Source organism: Lethenteron reissneri, chromosome 10 (genome assembly GCF_015708825.2).
Source record: "Lethenteron reissneri isolate LAM-NWPU_2019-01 chromosome 10, ASM1570882v1, whole genome shotgun sequence".
In the NCBI taxonomy this organism is placed as follows: Eukaryota; Metazoa; Chordata; class Hyperoartia; order Petromyzontiformes; family Petromyzontidae; genus Lethenteron; species Lethenteron reissneri.
This window is the reverse complement of record NC_083788.1, coordinates 13,699,752-13,717,557: the sequence shown is the minus strand read 5'-3', so window position 1 is coordinate 13,717,557 and position 17,806 is coordinate 13,699,752. Positions and strand designations below refer to the sequence as shown.

General features: G+C 46.9%; 3 protein-coding genes across 5 annotated transcripts in view; 2 read left to right on the top strand and 1 right to left on the bottom strand.

Moving 5' to 3' along the window:
- Positions 1 to 2,257, top strand: part of RANGAP1 (Ran GTPase activating protein 1) — a 36,586-nt gene extending 34,329 nt beyond the window's left edge. For all 3 annotated transcript variants that reach the window (XM_061549539.1, XM_061549538.1, XM_061549540.1), the window contains exons 14-15: positions 423 to 544; positions 1,018 to 2,257. In XM_061549539.1, coding sequence (XP_061405523.1) covers positions 423 to 544; positions 1,018 to 1,087 — 192 coding nt within the window. In that variant the 3' untranslated portion in view covers positions 1,088 to 2,257. The remainder of the gene's footprint in view (positions 1 to 422; positions 545 to 1,017) is intronic.
- Positions 2,258 to 2,480: 223 nt separating this feature from the next.
- UTP18 (UTP18 small subunit processome component) lies at positions 2,481 to 10,999 on the bottom strand. The gene is made up of 14 exons (XM_061549537.1): positions 10,842 to 10,999; positions 9,550 to 9,769; positions 9,091 to 9,206; positions 8,747 to 8,842; positions 8,194 to 8,374; positions 7,619 to 7,744; positions 7,044 to 7,218; positions 6,408 to 6,508; positions 6,074 to 6,164; positions 5,859 to 5,982; positions 5,184 to 5,358; positions 4,329 to 4,471; positions 3,759 to 3,804; positions 2,481 to 3,336 (listed from the first exon to the last, which is right to left on the bottom strand). The coding sequence occupies exons 2-13, from the start codon at positions 9,760 to 9,762 to the stop codon at positions 3,780 to 3,782; spliced, it is 1,566 nt and encodes a 521-aa protein (XP_061405521.1). The 5' UTR covers positions 9,763 to 9,769; positions 10,842 to 10,999; the 3' UTR covers positions 2,481 to 3,336; positions 3,759 to 3,779.
- A 185-nt stretch (positions 11,000 to 11,184) lies between these two features.
- Positions 11,185 to 17,648, top strand: LOC133340978 (nucleoside diphosphate kinase A 2-like). The gene is made up of 5 exons (XM_061549536.1): positions 11,185 to 11,269; positions 13,237 to 13,367; positions 14,169 to 14,270; positions 14,742 to 14,854; positions 15,800 to 17,648. Exons 1-5 carry the CDS (start codon positions 11,227 to 11,229, stop codon positions 15,915 to 15,917), a joined length of 507 nt encoding a protein of 168 aa, XP_061405520.1. The 5' UTR covers positions 11,185 to 11,226; the 3' UTR covers positions 15,918 to 17,648.
- The last annotated feature ends 158 nt before the right edge of the window (positions 17,649 to 17,806 follow it).

Sequence of the window (17,806 nt, the reverse complement as noted above, 5' to 3'; positions counted from 1 at the left end):
GCAGAAGAGCGTAGAGCTTGGGCATTTATTGACTGGCTCACCGCGTCGCTATCCTTCCTGAAATCACTGTTTAGCAAAACAGGGACCGTAGCATAACAGGAGATGGTCGCATCGCAACCATACAGAGGCCATGGACGACTTGAGTTTGGATTCTGTACACCATAAAATATGCGTGACAAAAACAAACCTTTAATTGATCAGATTGGCTCACAAAAAATAGATTCTTGACAACTGCTTTTTGTGTTTAGTTTGTTGTCCTTCCCCTGGACCTCCGATTAGCACGGTTGGCTACGTACAGTGCCAAATAATTTCTACATGCATACCGTTGTAAGCTGCCGCAGTTGCTAAAAACCAAGTTATGTCGGTGATGATTGCCCTCAAACGGCTTTGTGTTGTGCGTGCGTCCCGTCATGGCGAATCAGAGCGAGGAGAAAGTGAAGCCCGTTTCGAATCTCCAAGGGCCGCTGGCGACGCTGGAGCACGTGGTCAAGCAGCAGTACTTCCCGCGCTCGCTGCTGCCCATCCTCATCGTGTTCATGTCAAAGTGAGCCCCCTCGCGCACTCCCACGTCGCCCGTTACATTCTTGCCAAGCGGTTCGGGTCATCCAGGCCGAGATACACCCCGCCCATTTCTAACGAGACTCTCTTCTCAACAGCCGATTTCATATTGGGCAAGCGACGGCTCCGTGTCTTACAGAAGTCGAGTTCAACTGTTTGATACGTGTCTTGACATTGGTGGGAGACTTGAAGTTTTAAAATCAAATTTTATTTTCTCTAATTTCCTATTTTTAGTGGGGTATCTATACATGGATGACACTAGACATTGTAAAATAAAACATAAAACCTTGTACAAGCCACTAAAGATTTTTCTACATTTTAAGTCACTTACATTGCACCATTGTTCTTTCATATCGCTGAGAAAGATTGCACCAATACAGAGAAACAATGGCACAAACCTTGGCAATGAGCCGTGCCAGTCGTACTAAACACGTTTGTTACCCCTCCCCCCCATCACAGGACAAACAAAATCCTGGAGCAGTGCGAGCCAGCGCGCAACTCTCTGCTGCAAACGCTGTCCAGCATCTGACCGCGATTTTGCTGCGCTGTGGTCGCGTACGTGGCACAAAGGCGGTGGGATCGCGGGTCGCCGGCAACGTCTTTGTCGCGGTGCCGCAAAATCACTGCATTAGTGGTCGACGCGTCACTCAAGTGCCGACTTTGCACGCCAACAGCTCGTAAGAGTCGCAAGAAACTAAAGAACGTGCCGATTGCGCTGCCCAGTAAATTCCAGCCGTCCGGGCAAAGTATCCACAACACCACCCACCTTGTTTCCAACGGAAGCAATCGTTTTCTGCAATCACGATTACGCTAGGGGTGTAACGATGCGTTCATTTTGAAAATGACGACGCACGCCCTAATCACAAAAAAATAGTTAACTTGGCGCTCAATGTAACGAAATGTCTCGGGAGCACAATTTTTACCTGAGGGGGGGGGGGACCCCTTAATGGCAGCTGATACACAGGTCACAAATCTGAGTTGTGACGATTTATCAAATCGCATTGGGGATTGGGTGGTCATGCAGAAGGGTGAATTGCTACACTCCTAAATAACCCCAGTTCACTTCCAAACCCCCCTACATTTAACTTAGGCAACCTGAAGTGTTAAATCGTTAAAAGCAGCTTTGAATTATGTTCATTACGGACGATTGACTGGCACGCGTCTCGCACGAATTAAATCAAACATTTTGAAGTCGTCGTAACAAGCACGCATTGCAAGTTACATTGTGCAGGGCACATGCATTCCCAGTAAACACATTGCTACCAGTGGCTACAAGCCCTGTAATACGAGCAGACTAATGCAAGATTTATTTTTTTGACTTTGGATATGGGACTGAGTCCCATCGAATTGCCATCGGCAATTACCGTCTCTTGTGCCTGATGGCGATTGTACTTCAGTTTGCCTGTAGTCATTGATTTTTGGAGTGGCCTCAGGTAAATGACTCAATTAAACAATCAATTTTCAGCGCTCCAGTGGGTGTTTAGGCTTAACTCATTTAGTTTCAAATCTGGCTTCTGTCAGGCAGTGGTGTACATAGATGTATATGCATACCGAAAACATTAGCAAGAGCAGCAGAAATATTTTTAATACAAAATTATCCCAAGAAGTGAGATGCCAATGGTATACATTGAAATGTAACGCTGCTGTTGTGATCTGTAACTTGCCTTTACACCGGTGAATAAAATGGCAGCAGAACTTTCCCTTGTGAGTTTGTTTTTCTGGGTGTTTTACTTCCTTTGGGTAAAGCATGCGACAAGCATTTTGAAGCTTTCTATTTGTGTTAATTTATTAAACATGAGTGAATTGTGTAATATAAATGGTCTTTGCTTGAATACCAACCATATTGACAATTGTGAGAAAAAAACATCACTGCCAAATAAAATATATTTAATTGGAAAGTTTGCAATAACCATCTCTGTATAGATGCATTCGACAGTACAGCCATTCCCATCCTTCACACATAGGTCCCTCCACAAAATATTCGTGTTTACACATCCAATCTGACAACGTTCTGGGAGTGTACAATTTCAGCAGCATTAATTCAACACAAGCAAACTTGAAATCATGTACTCCCACACCATGGCCGATGGGATTTGCAAAAACTAACATTTTACGTAGAGGGGCAGATATGCGTATTTTTTGTTAAATTCTACACAACGACGCTCACAATTGTGTTTTGCAAAATACATGGGAAGATTTTAAATAAAACTTGCTCCTGGGTGCACACCGAGGCTGCTGAACAGTGGGGTGGGTGGGGGGTACCTGGCGAGAGAGCAATAGAACTCCCGCCTCGCCCTCTCTCTCATCGCCCCGGGCCTGTCTGATTTGATGAATGGCACGCTCGGTACATAATACAACATTATTGAAAACTCTTGAGGATCGCGTGGAAGCAATCTCGCGCAATCTTTATTAGGGCAACCAAAGCTGGGCGCACGCTTCAGACAAGGAGAGAACACATTACAAGTGGCAGAGCTACCTGCCTGAACAATATTATGGGCATGCACCATCAATCACGGATGCGGGTTTCATACATTCAGGATGTACGCATTACAGACAAATAGGTTTTCGTTTTAGTGCAAGGTTGGGTTACAACTGTAAAGTAGATTTGATGTTGCACTGTATGTACAATATAAAAACGTTTGAAAAGGAATTAAAAAAATATGAGTCTTTAACAATTCACAAACATCAAGCTTCTGCAAACAGGTTTATTGAGGTCCTTTTTATACAAGACTCCCGTGAGCGCATAAAACGTCCCCCCATCTTTCAGTCTTCGTTCATCTTAGGAGGGAAACACAAAACAAATTTTCAACACAGCTTCAGTGAGAATCAGTGTCATCTCCAATACCTTAACAAAAACACATGGTAATTCAAAGTGTGAAAATTACGTCATGAAAACTGCGCACTGACAGTACTTAAGGTGAATATTCAGGACAATAATTGCTCATGCCCCTTGGTATGGGAATGCTGATGTCCCACGCACAAACGCAAATATATTATTTTTTTGCAAAACAGACTGAAATATCGTTTTTGGAGGCAAATGTAATTTATTTTGGCTATAGAAAGGCCATGGACTATATTTGTAAAATGGCGAAGTAGTTAATTGTTCAAGTTAACTTTGGAGCAGGGAGTCCCCTTCAGTAATCCTCCACAGTCGAGCACTGCATTCAATCGATCCATATGACTTGAGACTGAGGACAAACCTGGACGTGCAGCAGGTCTTCTTAGAAGTCTGAATAATGTTTTAACCTAAACAAGACAAAATACATTCTTCGTTAAAACATGTCATTACATCACTATGCGCTTACTACTTTTAAATAAGCATTGCAATGTTAGTTTTTCCACCAGATTCCATCCCAATGTTTCTATCGGTCTCAACATTCAGAACTCTTGCAAAGCAGCGACTAACCCCATGTTACAGAATGGTCCACTGAAGGAGATGTCACAGAACTGCTTCTGAAATACCTTCAGGTGACCCTTTTTGCCACACCACAGCAGCACTTTCCCATCCATCCTGCTACAATTTAAATGTCTGTCACATGACAGCCAAACCGATCATTCCAGAGACGGAATCGAACGAAATTAAGTGCAGAAACAAATGTAATGCGATGGGTTTTCCTGGGCAGTCATTGGCAGCCGAGGTGAAGGTATCACCTTGTGGATTTCCATTTCAAGACACAGAGACAGCACATGAGCATCCACCTGCTGACTCCTGGACGCTCACGAATACGTTCCGCTCACGCACGGGTTTCTGCATGTCTTCGAGCCCTCACCTGTACAGCAGCGCCAAGCCCTTGTTATTTGCGATCGAGAGGAAGCCGCTGTGTGGCGAGAAGGCCATCGTCTGCGCAAGGTAAATCGTCTTGCGGCGAAATACGGGGAAGTTGGAGAACACCGACTGGGACGGGACGTGGACCTGGGCACAATGGAGACGCACAAACGCCCCTTAGCCAGATTCACAGTTGCACTGGCTTCCAGTTGCCCAACGAATACATTATAATGTAAGGTTGCACTCACTACACACACAGTGCTTGCCACAAATTAACCACAATACCATGCCGAGCTCGTCAAGGAGCATAAACCATCAGCCGAACTCTGATCATCCTCGCAGCAGCAGCAGCAGCATTTGGCTAGCCATCGCACACAAGACTGTCACCACATCGTGCTTCTGGGGCCGTCTGGAATGCTCTTCCAATATTAGGAAACCACTGGCGCTATGCACTCTTAAATCTCGACTGAAAACCAATTTCTTTAGAACTACTTTTTGTTTAAGTTTGTTGTCCTTCCCCTGCACCTCCGATTAGCACGGTCGGCTACGTACGGTGGAAAAGTTAAACACATACGTACATACATACGTCTGGTGCAGCACACACAGCAGGGAATGAGCCAGCCCACACGAGTCTCTCCTTGAAATCACACTGACAGCACATCGGGTGCTCGTTGTTAAGGTAAGGTCTGTCATGGAGGCTCCAGACACGGCTGACCGACAAGTGCATTTGCCACTTGTTGCAAACGTATGAGGTTCGAGCCCAACGGCCACTCTGGTTAATACTCCCTCCCTCACACACACCCCTCCCCCCCCCCCCCCCGTGGGTTATCGGGAGCTGCCGCTGGACAGCGGCACGTACCAGTCTCGCAGCCTCGTTGGCCGCATTGGACGCCATGGCGAGGATCTCGGAGGTGGAGTTGAAGGCCAGGCTCGTTGCCGGGGTGACAAGGTTCATGAGGGCCTTGAGGGGTGCGGGGTTGGGCTTGGAGTGGCACTCGTCGCACGTGTACAGGTTCACCACGCCGCTCACGGACCTGCGCGCACGGCAAGACGCGTTGTAGAAACTCGGCTCGGTATTGCGCCGTTCTCCACGTACAATCGTAGCTGGGTACAGACAGTTTGTGTGTGCATCCAGACGAATACCCCTTTTCCACTGGCACACCAAGCTAGCGCAGGACCCTCACGGAAAGGGTGGGTTTTACACCGGCTCTTTGCCGTGCCGAGCCAGAACCGAACAGCGATTCGCTGGCCTCGTAAAACATCTGAATGTGGCTCGGGATGCAGCAGGGCCAGGGGTGCTGCTAACGAGCTGTATATAAAGATCACACGCAGCGGACAAGGAGTGACCGCGTCATCTACGGTTATCTCGACTCGTTCATTGTGCGCAACATCAGCTGTGCGGCTCCGTTGCACAGTGAAAAAGAGGCATCGTCGTCGAATAAAGAAATTGGGGCCAGGCACTCGGTCGGTCGACAACAGCCGTGGGCTCTGGAGCGTAACGTTGCATCCGCGAGTGCAAGGAGAAGGTTCCCACCCGCAGGCGAGGTAGCGGCCGTCGGGAGAGGCGGCGATGCTCGAGCCGTTGACGCAGCCGTCGTCCGTGAAGCGGTTGACGCAACGCCTACTGTCCACGTCCCACACGTACACCTGGCCCTCGTCTGCAAGCAGCCCCAGGTGGCACGGTTAGTTCAACTTCCACTATAATGACGATTAAACTAGTCGCGCGAGCACGTGGCCCTGCCTCCTCACCTGTTGTGGTGTAAACGTTCTTTCCGTCGGCGGAAAAGGTGGCGGCGTTGGCCTGCCCGTTCACCTTCATGCTTCCCACCAGCTCGTTGGCCTGTGACACGCACGCACGCACGCACGCACGGGTGAATATCCACAAGTGCAAAAGAATGCATACGCACAACCATACGTTGCCTTTTACATATTCTTCAGAATATTTGTATAAAATATCATATTCCGTAAACCAAATGTATTTATTGGAAAAAATATAACAAGATTGAACGCAAAAGCATGCCATTACGTACAGCTTTCAAAGTGCCGTGGGTCAATGGAAACACAAACACGGAGTACTCATTACCTTCAGACTGATTAGGTGCTGAACTCCCGATGTCCCCAACACCATCATGAACCGTCCGTCGGGAGAGAGTTCAAAACGCTTTATGCATTTCTCCTCCAAGCCTGCAGAGTTGGACAGAGCGACCAGTTGAGTGTCCAAGTACGACCACTCACATCCTCACTCGTACAACCACAGTCTTCATCAGTCAACCGTATGCCCCCAACCCATCTGGCTAACCTCTCTAGATTGACGAAACACCCCGATGGTTTTCAACCTTTACACGCACACCGCTTTCAACCCGCAACAAATGTTCATGGACCACTGTGCACCAAGTAAAACCACTCTAAAACCGCAGGCCCTGTAACAGTTTAGCAGACCACTTCCCACAGCCTTGAAGGGCACCAATGGTCGACAGGCCACAGGCTGGGAACAACTGATATAGATAAACAACCATATAAATAACCCCCATCTGTCTACATGTTCTGACAACCGACCGCACGTTCAGATGAGCGGCAGACTCATCACGTGACAGCATGTCTGCCACTGAGGACTACACACAAGTTGTTCTACTCGTAAACCAGCCAATCGAGAGGCGATGAGTTCACGTAGCCGAGCGATAGAAACAGAGGAGAGGTGCGGCGGGAGAGGCGTGCTCACCGCGGATGGCGAGGATGGGCGTGATCTTGCCGGCGATCATGTCGTACACGTAGAAGGGCTTGCTGCGGATTCCGGTCGCGATCACCTTCTCCCCGTCGGCGGAGAACCTCGCGCGGTACACCGGGAACCGGTCCAGGAACACACTCTGGATTTTCGGGTTGGTATGACCATCCACCTGAAGCAAATCGTGTTCAAGCATGACATGTGACAACTCCACATGTGACTACTTGATGTCCAATTACTTATTCAAAAAGTTAAGCCTTAAAAACCAATGATTCATACTTTGCCAATATGGTTTCAGTTCATGATAACATTGGGATTCATGCACTGGAGTAATGGTTAGCACACAATGGGCTGGTAACGCAGAGGTCACAAATATGATTTGTCCTTCCGGCACGGCAGCTAAAACAATGGTGCAAGTTTCTCAAATCCCCGCCCCCCACTGCACCTGACCACCCAGCAGTATAAATGGGTTGGCAGGTGTGGAAGAGTCATCCCAGTTCCCTATAAAGGTGGATGGAGGAATCAGAAAGTGAAGTTCACATGAATGGTGACCGTGGGAGTTGATGCAGCACCTGGAAGAGGGAGAGCGACCTGTCCAGTCCGGCGGTGAGGATCACGGCCGCACTGGGGTGGAACTGCACGGAGGTGAGGCGACCATCCGACGTGCGCTGCTGGTTTGCTGCGATGCAGTTCTTCATCTAGTGGTAGACCAAAGGGTGAAATAGTCGACAATCGGATACTCAAAACCGGTTCCTTTACTTACACCAGGCAAAAACTCATCGGCACGACTTCTCTTTCGTGGGTATTTATCAATCCATGAGCAATAAAGATACACTCGTAAAACTCATCGATTGGGTGAACGGTTGAACCAACATGTTTCAAAAGGCAAAGTTATACTCTAACTACGTGGATTTCACGATTGTGCTGTGGGCTATCGAAAGTGTTTTCTAGCTCTACCGCGTGATGCTCGGCGTGACTTCCGGCGCTTCTTCTTCAGGAAATAATTTTATTCGGTTCCTTAGAAGAACTCCCAGCAAGTGAAGCGAAACAGCGGACATCGTGCCAAACAACATGCAGTTCAACCTGAACCATATCGTAGGAGCTGCTACGTCACACTGCCCAAACATGGCGCGCGTTGGGCCCTCACCCGTAGAATGCCCTTGGGGAGGCTCTCCGAGGATGCGAGGTAGTTCCCGGTCCTGGTGAGAAGGTCGTCCTCACCGTCATCTTCTTCTTGCTCATCGCCGCTGTCGTGCTTCGCCTGGCGTTTCTTCTTGACGCGGGACAGGTCAGCCCAATCGGGAACGCCGCCCATAGCCTTCTCGAACCTGAGCGCACCGCAAACCGGCACAAGCAGCAGAGACGTCGTGCTCACAGTTGCTCAGCTGCGGCAGATGGCGAAAAACTGTGGGATCTCAAACGCTAATAATTTCCATCGTATTTTATCATCTCCATCAGGCATTGCCTATTCACTATGAGATAAAGATCTCCCTACACTGTCTATATCCCTCACAGCCCCGTGACGTGAGACCCATGCGGCTTCGGCACATGAGCTGATCTCATCACTCCACCATCTAGTGCGACGCTCACACAGTACGAACGCGAGCACCATGCGCCACACGTGCTCACGCAAAACGCACACAGGACAAGACTCACGACACACGCAACGCACGTGTGGTGTACACGTGACGTGCACCCACTCGGATTTGAGTCGCTGCTGCAGCTTGGCCCTGGGCAGCGTCTTCTCGTCCACGTGGCGCACAAACTCCCTGCGGTACTGGTGCTTCATGTCCACCCTGTGAAGCATAAAACACGGGGTTTTTTTCAAGACAGCAAGACAACATATCTTTAAGTTATAAAAACACAAAATAGGATGCAGAAAATGTTAACATTGAAAACTGAAAATAAAATAGGAAAAGTCGAATATGTGAACATCTTCCTGTAGAATATAACAATTACACTGTGCAAAAATATCGCATTGAGTGTGGGCGGCTATTCATATGTGTGACATTGTACAGTTCGGCATCAACCGACGAAGACTCACAACTCATTGGCGTTGTCAGCGTCGTCCTCGTCCTCCCAGACAGGCTGCTTCTCCACCTGATGCTTCTCATCAGCCACCTCTTCGTCATCGCTGGAGTCTGATGCAGCGGTTGAGAGCTGCATCGCACAAGCATTTAAATCAGTTGTAAATCATTTCATGTAGGTGCTCGTCACTTAAACTAAAAACCTCTGATCATGTGCACTACGACTACCGTACTCTCCAGATTGTAAGATGCTCCAAAAAGACGCACAGCTTGATAATTATAAGACACACCACAACAAGCATTGGCTAATGCAGATGCCTATCAATTATGAACATTTGTCTAAATTTGTTTTATTCGAATAGAACTCATTCGCGCAGAAGCTACACGGAGAGACTTGGTGACGAGACTTCCAGGTGCCACACAGAAGGGAGTGGCAGAGCCACATCTCCTGCTCTCAAAATGCACCAAGAGGGCACCTTGAGAGGCTGCGTGGACGCCAGCTTGTGTATGAAATCGTCCTGCCCTCCCAGCACCAGATGCTCCAGCCGGCGCTCTTCCTCCTCCCGCTGGCCCAGCACGAGCCGGCTCCTGTGCTTCTGCCGGACCTTCTCTTCCAGGAGCCGCACTGACCCCGCGGGATCCAACTTCACCGTCTCCAGGCCCATGTTCTTGGACTTAACCTTCGGCATGATGGCTCTGAGAGGGACACCAAAGGGGCATGTCAAATCTCCGAGCCAAAAAACTGCATAAACTTCCAGGTATGTGGCAATTATCATACCGACGCCTGTGACATCTTAGAAGCTGGAGAGGGCCGACCCCCCCCTCGCTGCTGCAGACTCAGCCGCCCCACACTCCCTTCGAAATTAATATGCAGTCCAGTACACTGTAGTCCAAAAGATATTGGTACAATATTTAACACGGTGACGACAGCATTCCTCAAATACACATGGGGTTAGCGCTCGAGCAGAATGCAGACCGTATCGTTACTTATTCTGTTTAAGAACTTAATATTAACTAAACGTTCGTTTAATGATCACTATGTCATGGCCCCCCGATGAGTTTGTACAAGGTAACGCTACAGGGTTGATAATACTTTAAATACTACCCTAAATGTTAAAACTTCAACAGGGATGCAACATTACAATGTGGCAGCACCGTCCTTAAGCAAAAGTCCAAAGACTCAGTTGAGTAAGGTTTGTCAAGTAAACAGAAGGTGCCAATTCGTTACTTGTACAGCACTAACCGGTTGTGTGTTGGACAGGAAATCCACAACATTCACAGGCTGAGCACATCACGATGAAGTCGAAGGCCTTGTCGGGATACGAAGTTACTAAAAGTCACCGCCGCACGTGACGCACCACCGCAGTGGGCGATTACAATATAGTATATCAAGATATACCACCGCTTTATTGGGTGATATTCCAGATCAGTTATAAGATGTGTATGTGGTAAAAGCCACTTATACCGTTCAGGCAACGTTTGACAAATTAACGCGTTAATCGGTTATTCAAACCGATAATAATCACAATGCAGCGAATTCAAACAATAACAAATGCACATTGTACAACGTTGCCCAGGACTAAAGACACACCAATAGTATTATATTTGATTAAGCAGTGCTAAACGCGTGGGTTTTAAAAAAAAAAAAGCGTGTTTCTTTAACTTCACGCGCGGCCTAGCGCAGGCTTCGGTCTCCGCTTCTGAGGTAAAAAAAAAACATTCCGACAAAAAAATCACCGGCAGGACATTTCCTCAAGTGTAAACTTACGAGTCGCGTCCTGCTCGCGTTGTTGAATGAAGACGAAGACGAGTGTGTTGTAAGTTTCGCTGCGAAAGTCGCGAGTTGCGCTGCGAAAGTCGCGAGTGCGGCGAGCGAGGCCGGCGTGGCGGGAGAGCGCGCGTGGCCGGGGGGGGGGGAGTCTCACCCCGCCCCTCAACCCCCCTCCACCCCCCGCAGATTTACCCACTAAAAATTATCTCTTTGCTTAATTTACAAAATAACACAAACTTCGTACATCGCCATCCATCAAATAAACATTTTTAGTTTTTGTTTTATAATTTTTTTAATTATTTAACCCGGAAGTTGCTGCCGCGGCTGCTGCTGGGACAGCTTCCGGGTCACATCGAGCGGTGGTGAAGGGCGGCGAGGCGCCATGTGGACGCTGCTTCTCGCGCTCGCGGCGCACTTCTTCAAAGGTCTTCGTCGCCGGCGGTCGCTCTCCTCGTCGATGCGTTGCGTGTGCTAGTTAACAATGCGGCAAGGCTGTTGGTGGTGGTGTTGTTTCTTCCAACGCACTGCGTGGGCCTGCGCCGTCTATTACCGCGCGGTGTATAATGATTGCACGACCAGCAGAATTGTTATTATCTGAATTGGCATTTTGTGTTTTCGGAACACTGCCATTAATAATACCAAGGGGCACGGTTATAAACCCCCGGCTGTGCCAGAGTGGCGAAGTATGGTCAAAATAACTCGGGGGTGGACACACCGTGTGTGTGTGCAGATCGCAGTGGGGTCATTAGCAGTGGGATAAGTTGTATAAAAATAAGCTTGGTACTTGTAAAGTAGTTGATTTGGAAATAATAATTCACTGTTATTTGTAAGGCGCCTTGTAAGATTAAGATGAAAGGCCAAGAGAGAAGGAGAGCGACATTGAATATACGGAATTAAGAAAAGGTCTGCTAAATGTCAAGTCCTATATCGCCATGAACGACTGTGCCCTTACGGCAAGAAAATAACTACGCCGTGTCAGGAGAGGAAGAGTAGGCCAATGTGTATAAAAACAAGAAGAGGGTTTTACCCTTTCTTGGCAATACAACTGGTGTTAAGATGCTCGGACACCAGGTAGAAACCTTGAGCAATGAATCAAGTCCGCATGAACCAAACACGAACTTGCGGTGAACATGCAAACACACAAACACATGCTCTGGTAGTAATTCTCTATGCATTTGGCAGTATTTAATATTGCCTTGGTGTTCTTGTAGTCTCGTGCTAATCATTCGACTTATTTACGCGATATAACCCAAAAAAAAGTATTGTGACTATATGGCATTGTCTTTGAAACTGATGTTTACACCAGAGACGGCAGCCTTCTCCAGGGCCTTTGTCTCGAACTCGTGGCTAAAACAAGAGGAATGGATGTCCGTCGTTCTTATGTAGAGAGCAGCACTTACTGAATCACAATGTATTATAATAATATAATACAAAAGGTGTCAGTTTTGTTGCCAGATAAAAGGGTAAGAACCCAATGATCATATTTTGCTACTGGCAAAGGAGGTTCCAATGGCACAATGTATGACTTTTAGAAAGCGTAGAGGAGTCCAGGGTGCTTTTAAAAAAATGTTAACACTTATATGGGACTATCGTTTTTAATGGAAAAAGAACGGATAATTCACTGTAACATGATAACAAATGTATGTTAATAGCTTCAAAAAGTCAAGAGTCTCCCCTTGTTTGCCACCATTGTCAACACGTGCCTGGAATCTTCTCCAGGTGGTCTCCAGAGCCCGGAGTCAGCACATTTCTCGTGGTGTTGCAAATTTTCGGAAGTGTTCACATTATTTTGAAGCACCCTGTATTACGAGCGTTAAATCTGCTAGAACCTATTTAAACGTTGAATGAACAAATCACTTATTTAGGTGATTTTTATATTTGTGTTGTTATTTTTATACTACTATCTACGTGACACTTACCGACAGAACCAGAGTATTCATTTGTTTTCCCAAAAAGTAATTGTGAAGATGTTAAGTAGATATAATTTATTTATTTCGTGTTCTGCCTCGACACTACTACTAAACTACTATTTTTATTTTTCCAAGTGAGGCCCTCTGAGCTGTATATCTCTTTTTCAGAAGTGACCTGGCTATCACAAATGAAAGTTCAACGAAGTGGCTTTTCACGTGGAAATTTAAAGCAGCCAAATACTCTAAATGCATGATGTTGATTCTAAATGTGGGGGTGATGGGGGTGGGGAACTGGAGGACCCAGAGAAAAATCCTCGCGACCACGGGGAGAGAGACCCAAAAACTGCAAATCTACTAAACTCCGCCTAGAGTGGACTTGACATTGGCGTCAATCTAGATTCCTGGCTTTGTGGCTTTGGGCCTTAGCCTTGTCCCCCGTCGGTCGTGACCTTGAACCACGGCTGGCGGTGATGTGCCCGCAGGACGAGAGGCGCAGCGTGAACGCACACTCGTCGCCATCAAGCCCGATGGCGTGCAGCGCGGGCTCATGGGAGACATCGTCAAGCGCTTCGAGGGCAAGGGCCTCAAGTTGGTCGCCATGAAGTTCCTCAAGGTGGCCTGAGCAACACTAAATCATTATTATTATTATTGAGAAATGAATGCATCGGTAGTATACATTGTTATCCACGGTGTTACCTCATTATAACGAACCATGCGTATCCCGTTGGTAGCGAATGTAGCTGCAGCGATTACATTAGCAACCCTGCGTATAATGATTGCACGAGCTGACAAATGTTCAATCAGCGTTATTTACAGTGCTATACAGTACACTGTACCGTATAATTAATACTGTACACATGTACCTGTGTTTTTATGTTTTAATTTGCATTTGGCTAAGGTGTGTACAGATAAAAATATATACCTGGCCATGCATTAATGTTCTCATGTGTTTCTTCAATGGCCCAGTTCAAATTGTCATAAAACCTGTTGCAGTAGACTAAACACCCCGATACCGTGACCTTTCTGCCAGTTTTGCAAGTGGTTCGTGATAACAGGGAAATGAATACCTTGCATCCTCCACATTTATTCTTCCGATGTTTCTCGTGGACACCTAGTATCGGTGGCCTGGCGTGATTGGCATGGGACCAGCTGTAATAAATCAGATGGCCCACGCTGTCAAATCCCGCCCCACTTCGTGAGCCTCTGGCGCCCGTGGGTCCTGGCGCGGTTGTGCTGACGGCGCACTCGGTAGCTCCGCCACTGGCCAGTGTGCCTTTTGAGACATTGAGTGTTGTGTTTCAATGCGCTTGCGCTCATAGTAATGCCACAGCAATGTAGCAATGCACGTCGTTTCTGCTGTATGGTTCAACACTCAGAAAACCAAAGTTCACGTTGCGTGCCGTGCTTTGTGCAGCCGCCCGTCGCGCTGCTGCAGCAGCATTACATCGACCTCAAGGACAAGGCGTTCTACAGCAGTCTCGTGCAGTTCATGAACTCGGGTCCTGTGCTCGCGATGGTGAATCTCATCTTCATTCTCGGCTCTCCTCACCACACCCGCTCTGCTTTGTGATCACAATACAGGTGTTTTATGAATCAAAGAAAATTGCCAAAATGTTTCTCCCCCACCAATATTATGAGGTCAGCCAATCGGTGAATTGAATGCTATTTTAAATACACAATTTTTATACGCATACAATTTTGGTATTTCTCAGTGCACTGCAGTCTCCAATAACATTGAGTTATTAGTCTGGGTCTTCATTTATGCTTGTTAATATCCCCTCGCCATCATCAACCGTGCTTTGGTGTTCGGTGGGTGCTCGTAGTCACGCGAGTCACCGTCACGTCATCCACTGAAGTCATCATTGACTCAATAAATAAAACACCTGCCGAATGTTTTCGTCACCAATGTCATGAAATGAACACTGGGCCATAGGCACAGAGTGCAGTTGTGGCGCTGTGGAGGTGACGTGTGGTGGTGGGTGTGTAGGTGTGGGAGGGGAATGGCGTCGTGCGCACCTGCCGACGGATGCTTGGGGAGACGGACCCAGCGGACTCGGCGCCCGGCACCATCCGCGGGGATTTCTGCATCGACATCGGGCGGTGGGACTTCCCTTTGACACATAGGCCATTGTCTATTGCTAATCGGCGCTTAATCCTCATCTTTCTTTTTTTATTATATATCTGTATCCACCAATGGGTCCACACCTCCCTACACCATGTTGATCATGGGGTGTTATAATCTAGCAATACTTAGCAACGTTGGTCAGTACGTTGTAAAGGCAGAAGTTGTGATATAATTTGCCACCGATGTTAGCCGTGGTTGGGAATCGAACTCTGGTCACCTGGTTCAAGGCACAGCGCTCATACTGCTGTATGCTCCACCTCCCTTGTATCTCGCCTAATTTCAAATGTACATCACTCAAATGTAACATTGTGTAAAGACGACTTGACACTTTTCTTGAGATGGTTTCTTTATTGAAGACACGTTCAACTGAACAGGCAGAGACCCCCTGCAACAGCCCGAGTCTCCCGCACATCTCCCCCTTATGTACGGACCGAGCCCATGTCCACCCTTCCCGAACCTTCTCGCGGACTGGACGCTCGCTCCACCGGCAGACTCCACCGTCACCTGACCACACTCCCATTCTCGATCATTCCCTTAGCCACCAGTCTCTTCGTACTTACAGCCGACACCCCTGTCATTACCTCCTGTAACCACTAGTCCACTCACACCACAGGTAGACTTTACTGTCATTGCAATTGTATTTAAAATTGTTTTTTTTTGCTTATTGTATCGTTATTAGTTTCCTCCACAGTAATATTTTGACGATGCTTTATCTTGTTCAACCTTGTTTCACATGTGTACGGTTTAGTTTGTGTGACCCAGGTCACAGTTGAGAAACATTTGACAAGTTCTCATCTGGTTTAAATCGTCATTTCATCAACTTTATTTGGTTTGTCATCGGTCGGCCGCGATGGGCTGGCTTGGCAGAACGAGAGGTTCTGGGAAGACCGATTGTGGCGTCTTTGTATTTGTTTTTACAGAAACGTGATCCATGGAAGCGACTCTGATGAGAGCGCCCAGAAGGAGATCTCCCTGTGGTTCCAGCCGGAGGAGCTGGTCACTTGGTACAGCAACACCGAGGCTTGGGTTTACGAGTAATGGAGGCTGTGTCATTCCCAGAGATTTCTCTTCTCAACATTTGCTGCCTACTGATCTATTTCCATCCAAACACGCTACACATCGAAGGCTTGTTTAGTTTGGAAAATAAAAGCTACGTTTGTTCGTCTAGATCATCAAGGTGGAAACGCCTTGATAGAATACCTCGCTGCACAAAGCTGCCTCTTGTTTTGCGATTCCGTCCAAGTACAACACTTTGCAAAAGTAAAAAAAAAGCAAAACTTGATAAAAATGTTGGTGAGAACTCGGAGGTTTCATACAGCTTTAACAATGTATACTTGAGAATACGATAGTTCATAGATATTGCAGAAGCAGTTATGCTTCACTGCAGCACTCAAAGCAAAATGGAAGGCACCTTGCCACACAGAGGTCTTTAGGCAGTGGTGGACTATGCATGCCGGTTGTCTTGCCTTGCGCGATGTCGTGTGCTTAGGGGTGGTGGCTGGTTTCGGGGTCTTGCTGCTTAGTCGCGGGTGATGCAGACACGTTTAGTTGGTGTCTACACGAGGTCAGTGTAGCGTCTTCATTTAGTCCGTCCACATGGCTCCAGCTGCCTTGAACAGTAAATAAAGCTATTTATGTCTACAGCCTAAAATATGAAAACTTAGCTGGTTATTTGCATAAAACAGCTGCTGTAATATTCTTCAGGAGAAAATGAAAGCCGTGTCAGCAAAGCGACACCACTTTATGGAGTTTATGCAAGGAGCCAGACACGTGGGTCGTTCACTCAAATACGAAATAACTTGGTTTTTTTTAGGCCAATAAAATACATCATTGTTCCCAGACCTCTGGATGCATTTGCGTTGTCAAAATAGTTACCTCAATTATTCGTGGGTGGATTGTCTGGCTTGGAGTAACCATGCTTTTGAAAAAATATAAAACCTTGATACCCAACGGTTGAATAACTACCCACTTCACTCGTCCCCAATGTGTCTGCAAGTGAACAGGATTTAAAAAGCAATAAAATCGGATGACAGCCTGCATCTTCACCCCCATTCTGTGCAATTAAACGATCCATTTGATATCCTAAATGGCATTGTTCAGTCCCCGCTCCACCCTTAAAATACCCCCGATAAACGAGTCTGTTTACAGACTGCCAAGCATTATAAGCCATGTAGGAGTGATTTAGCTCTTAATTTTATCGGTGTATTACTGTTAATTACTGCATGTGCCTCACCACAAATTTAAGTGTCTTTATCGATCAACAAAAATAACGTGTCATTAGTTTTGCATTATGAAATGTGTACAAGAAACACAATTTAAAATAAGCTGCAGTATCTTTATACAGTACTGTAATGATCGTCAGGTTTAAGCATTGGTGGGAATTGTTTACATTGATCTACTAAATATAAATGCCTTCCAAATTCCAACAGCCTTTTCTCATGAGCTCTGGCAAAATCCATTCCCATGACACCCATGTGGATGAAAACGATTGCCTGGTAAAGACGGCTTCGTGAACTAGTTGGCAATAAAGTCGAAACAGCAATCTGGTTAAAGTGAACCGGCTCAGCTGGAGGGCGAACGCTGCTCGCGATCAGAAGTTGCGGGTTCAAGGCCTGACTTGGCCCATCATCCCCTCCAGGGTCGATAAATAAGAACCACTCTTGAGGAAGTCAATAGTTGTCCTGTGGAGAGACTCGCCCCCAGCATAATGTGACATTTACACCGCTGGCTTGGAACTGCAAATAGAAAATTAAACTCAAATCTGACTTGCCTGATGATGCTTGTTGTAATTACTGGCGGAACGTTGTACTCTAATTGTAAATGTTGTGGATTTACTCTCCCAACACACCGGTGTGCTATACCAGTAACCAATTTGCATGTTCTGTTTACATGACAAACATTACTAATTGGCTGTGGCGGGTTTAACG

Bases quoted from the DNA above. Each gene is read 5' to 3' on its own strand.
- UTP18 (XM_061549537.1), bottom strand. From the start codon at position 9,762: ATGCCGAAGGTTAAGTCCAAGAACATGGGCCTGGAGACGGTGAAGTTG. The intron at 8,843-9,090 runs GTGAGTCTTCGT...TATGCTTCACAG, and splicing joins GCTGACAACGCCAATGAGTT to GGTGGACATGAAGCACCAGT. The intron at 7,745-8,193 runs GTGAGGGCCCAA...GTCTACCACTAG, and splicing joins TCCCCAAGGGCATTCTACGG to ATGAAGAACTGCATCGCAGC.
- LOC133340978 (XM_061549536.1), top strand. From the start codon at position 11,227: ATGTGGACGCTGCTTCTCGCGCTCGCGGCGCACTTCTTCAAAG. The intron at 11,270-13,236 runs GTCTTCGTCGCC...ATGTGCCCGCAG, and splicing joins CGCGGCGCACTTCTTCAAAG to GACGAGAGGCGCAGCGTGAA. The intron at 13,368-14,168 runs GTGGCCTGAGCA...TGCTTTGTGCAG, and splicing joins TCGCCATGAAGTTCCTCAAG to CCGCCCGTCGCGCTGCTGCA.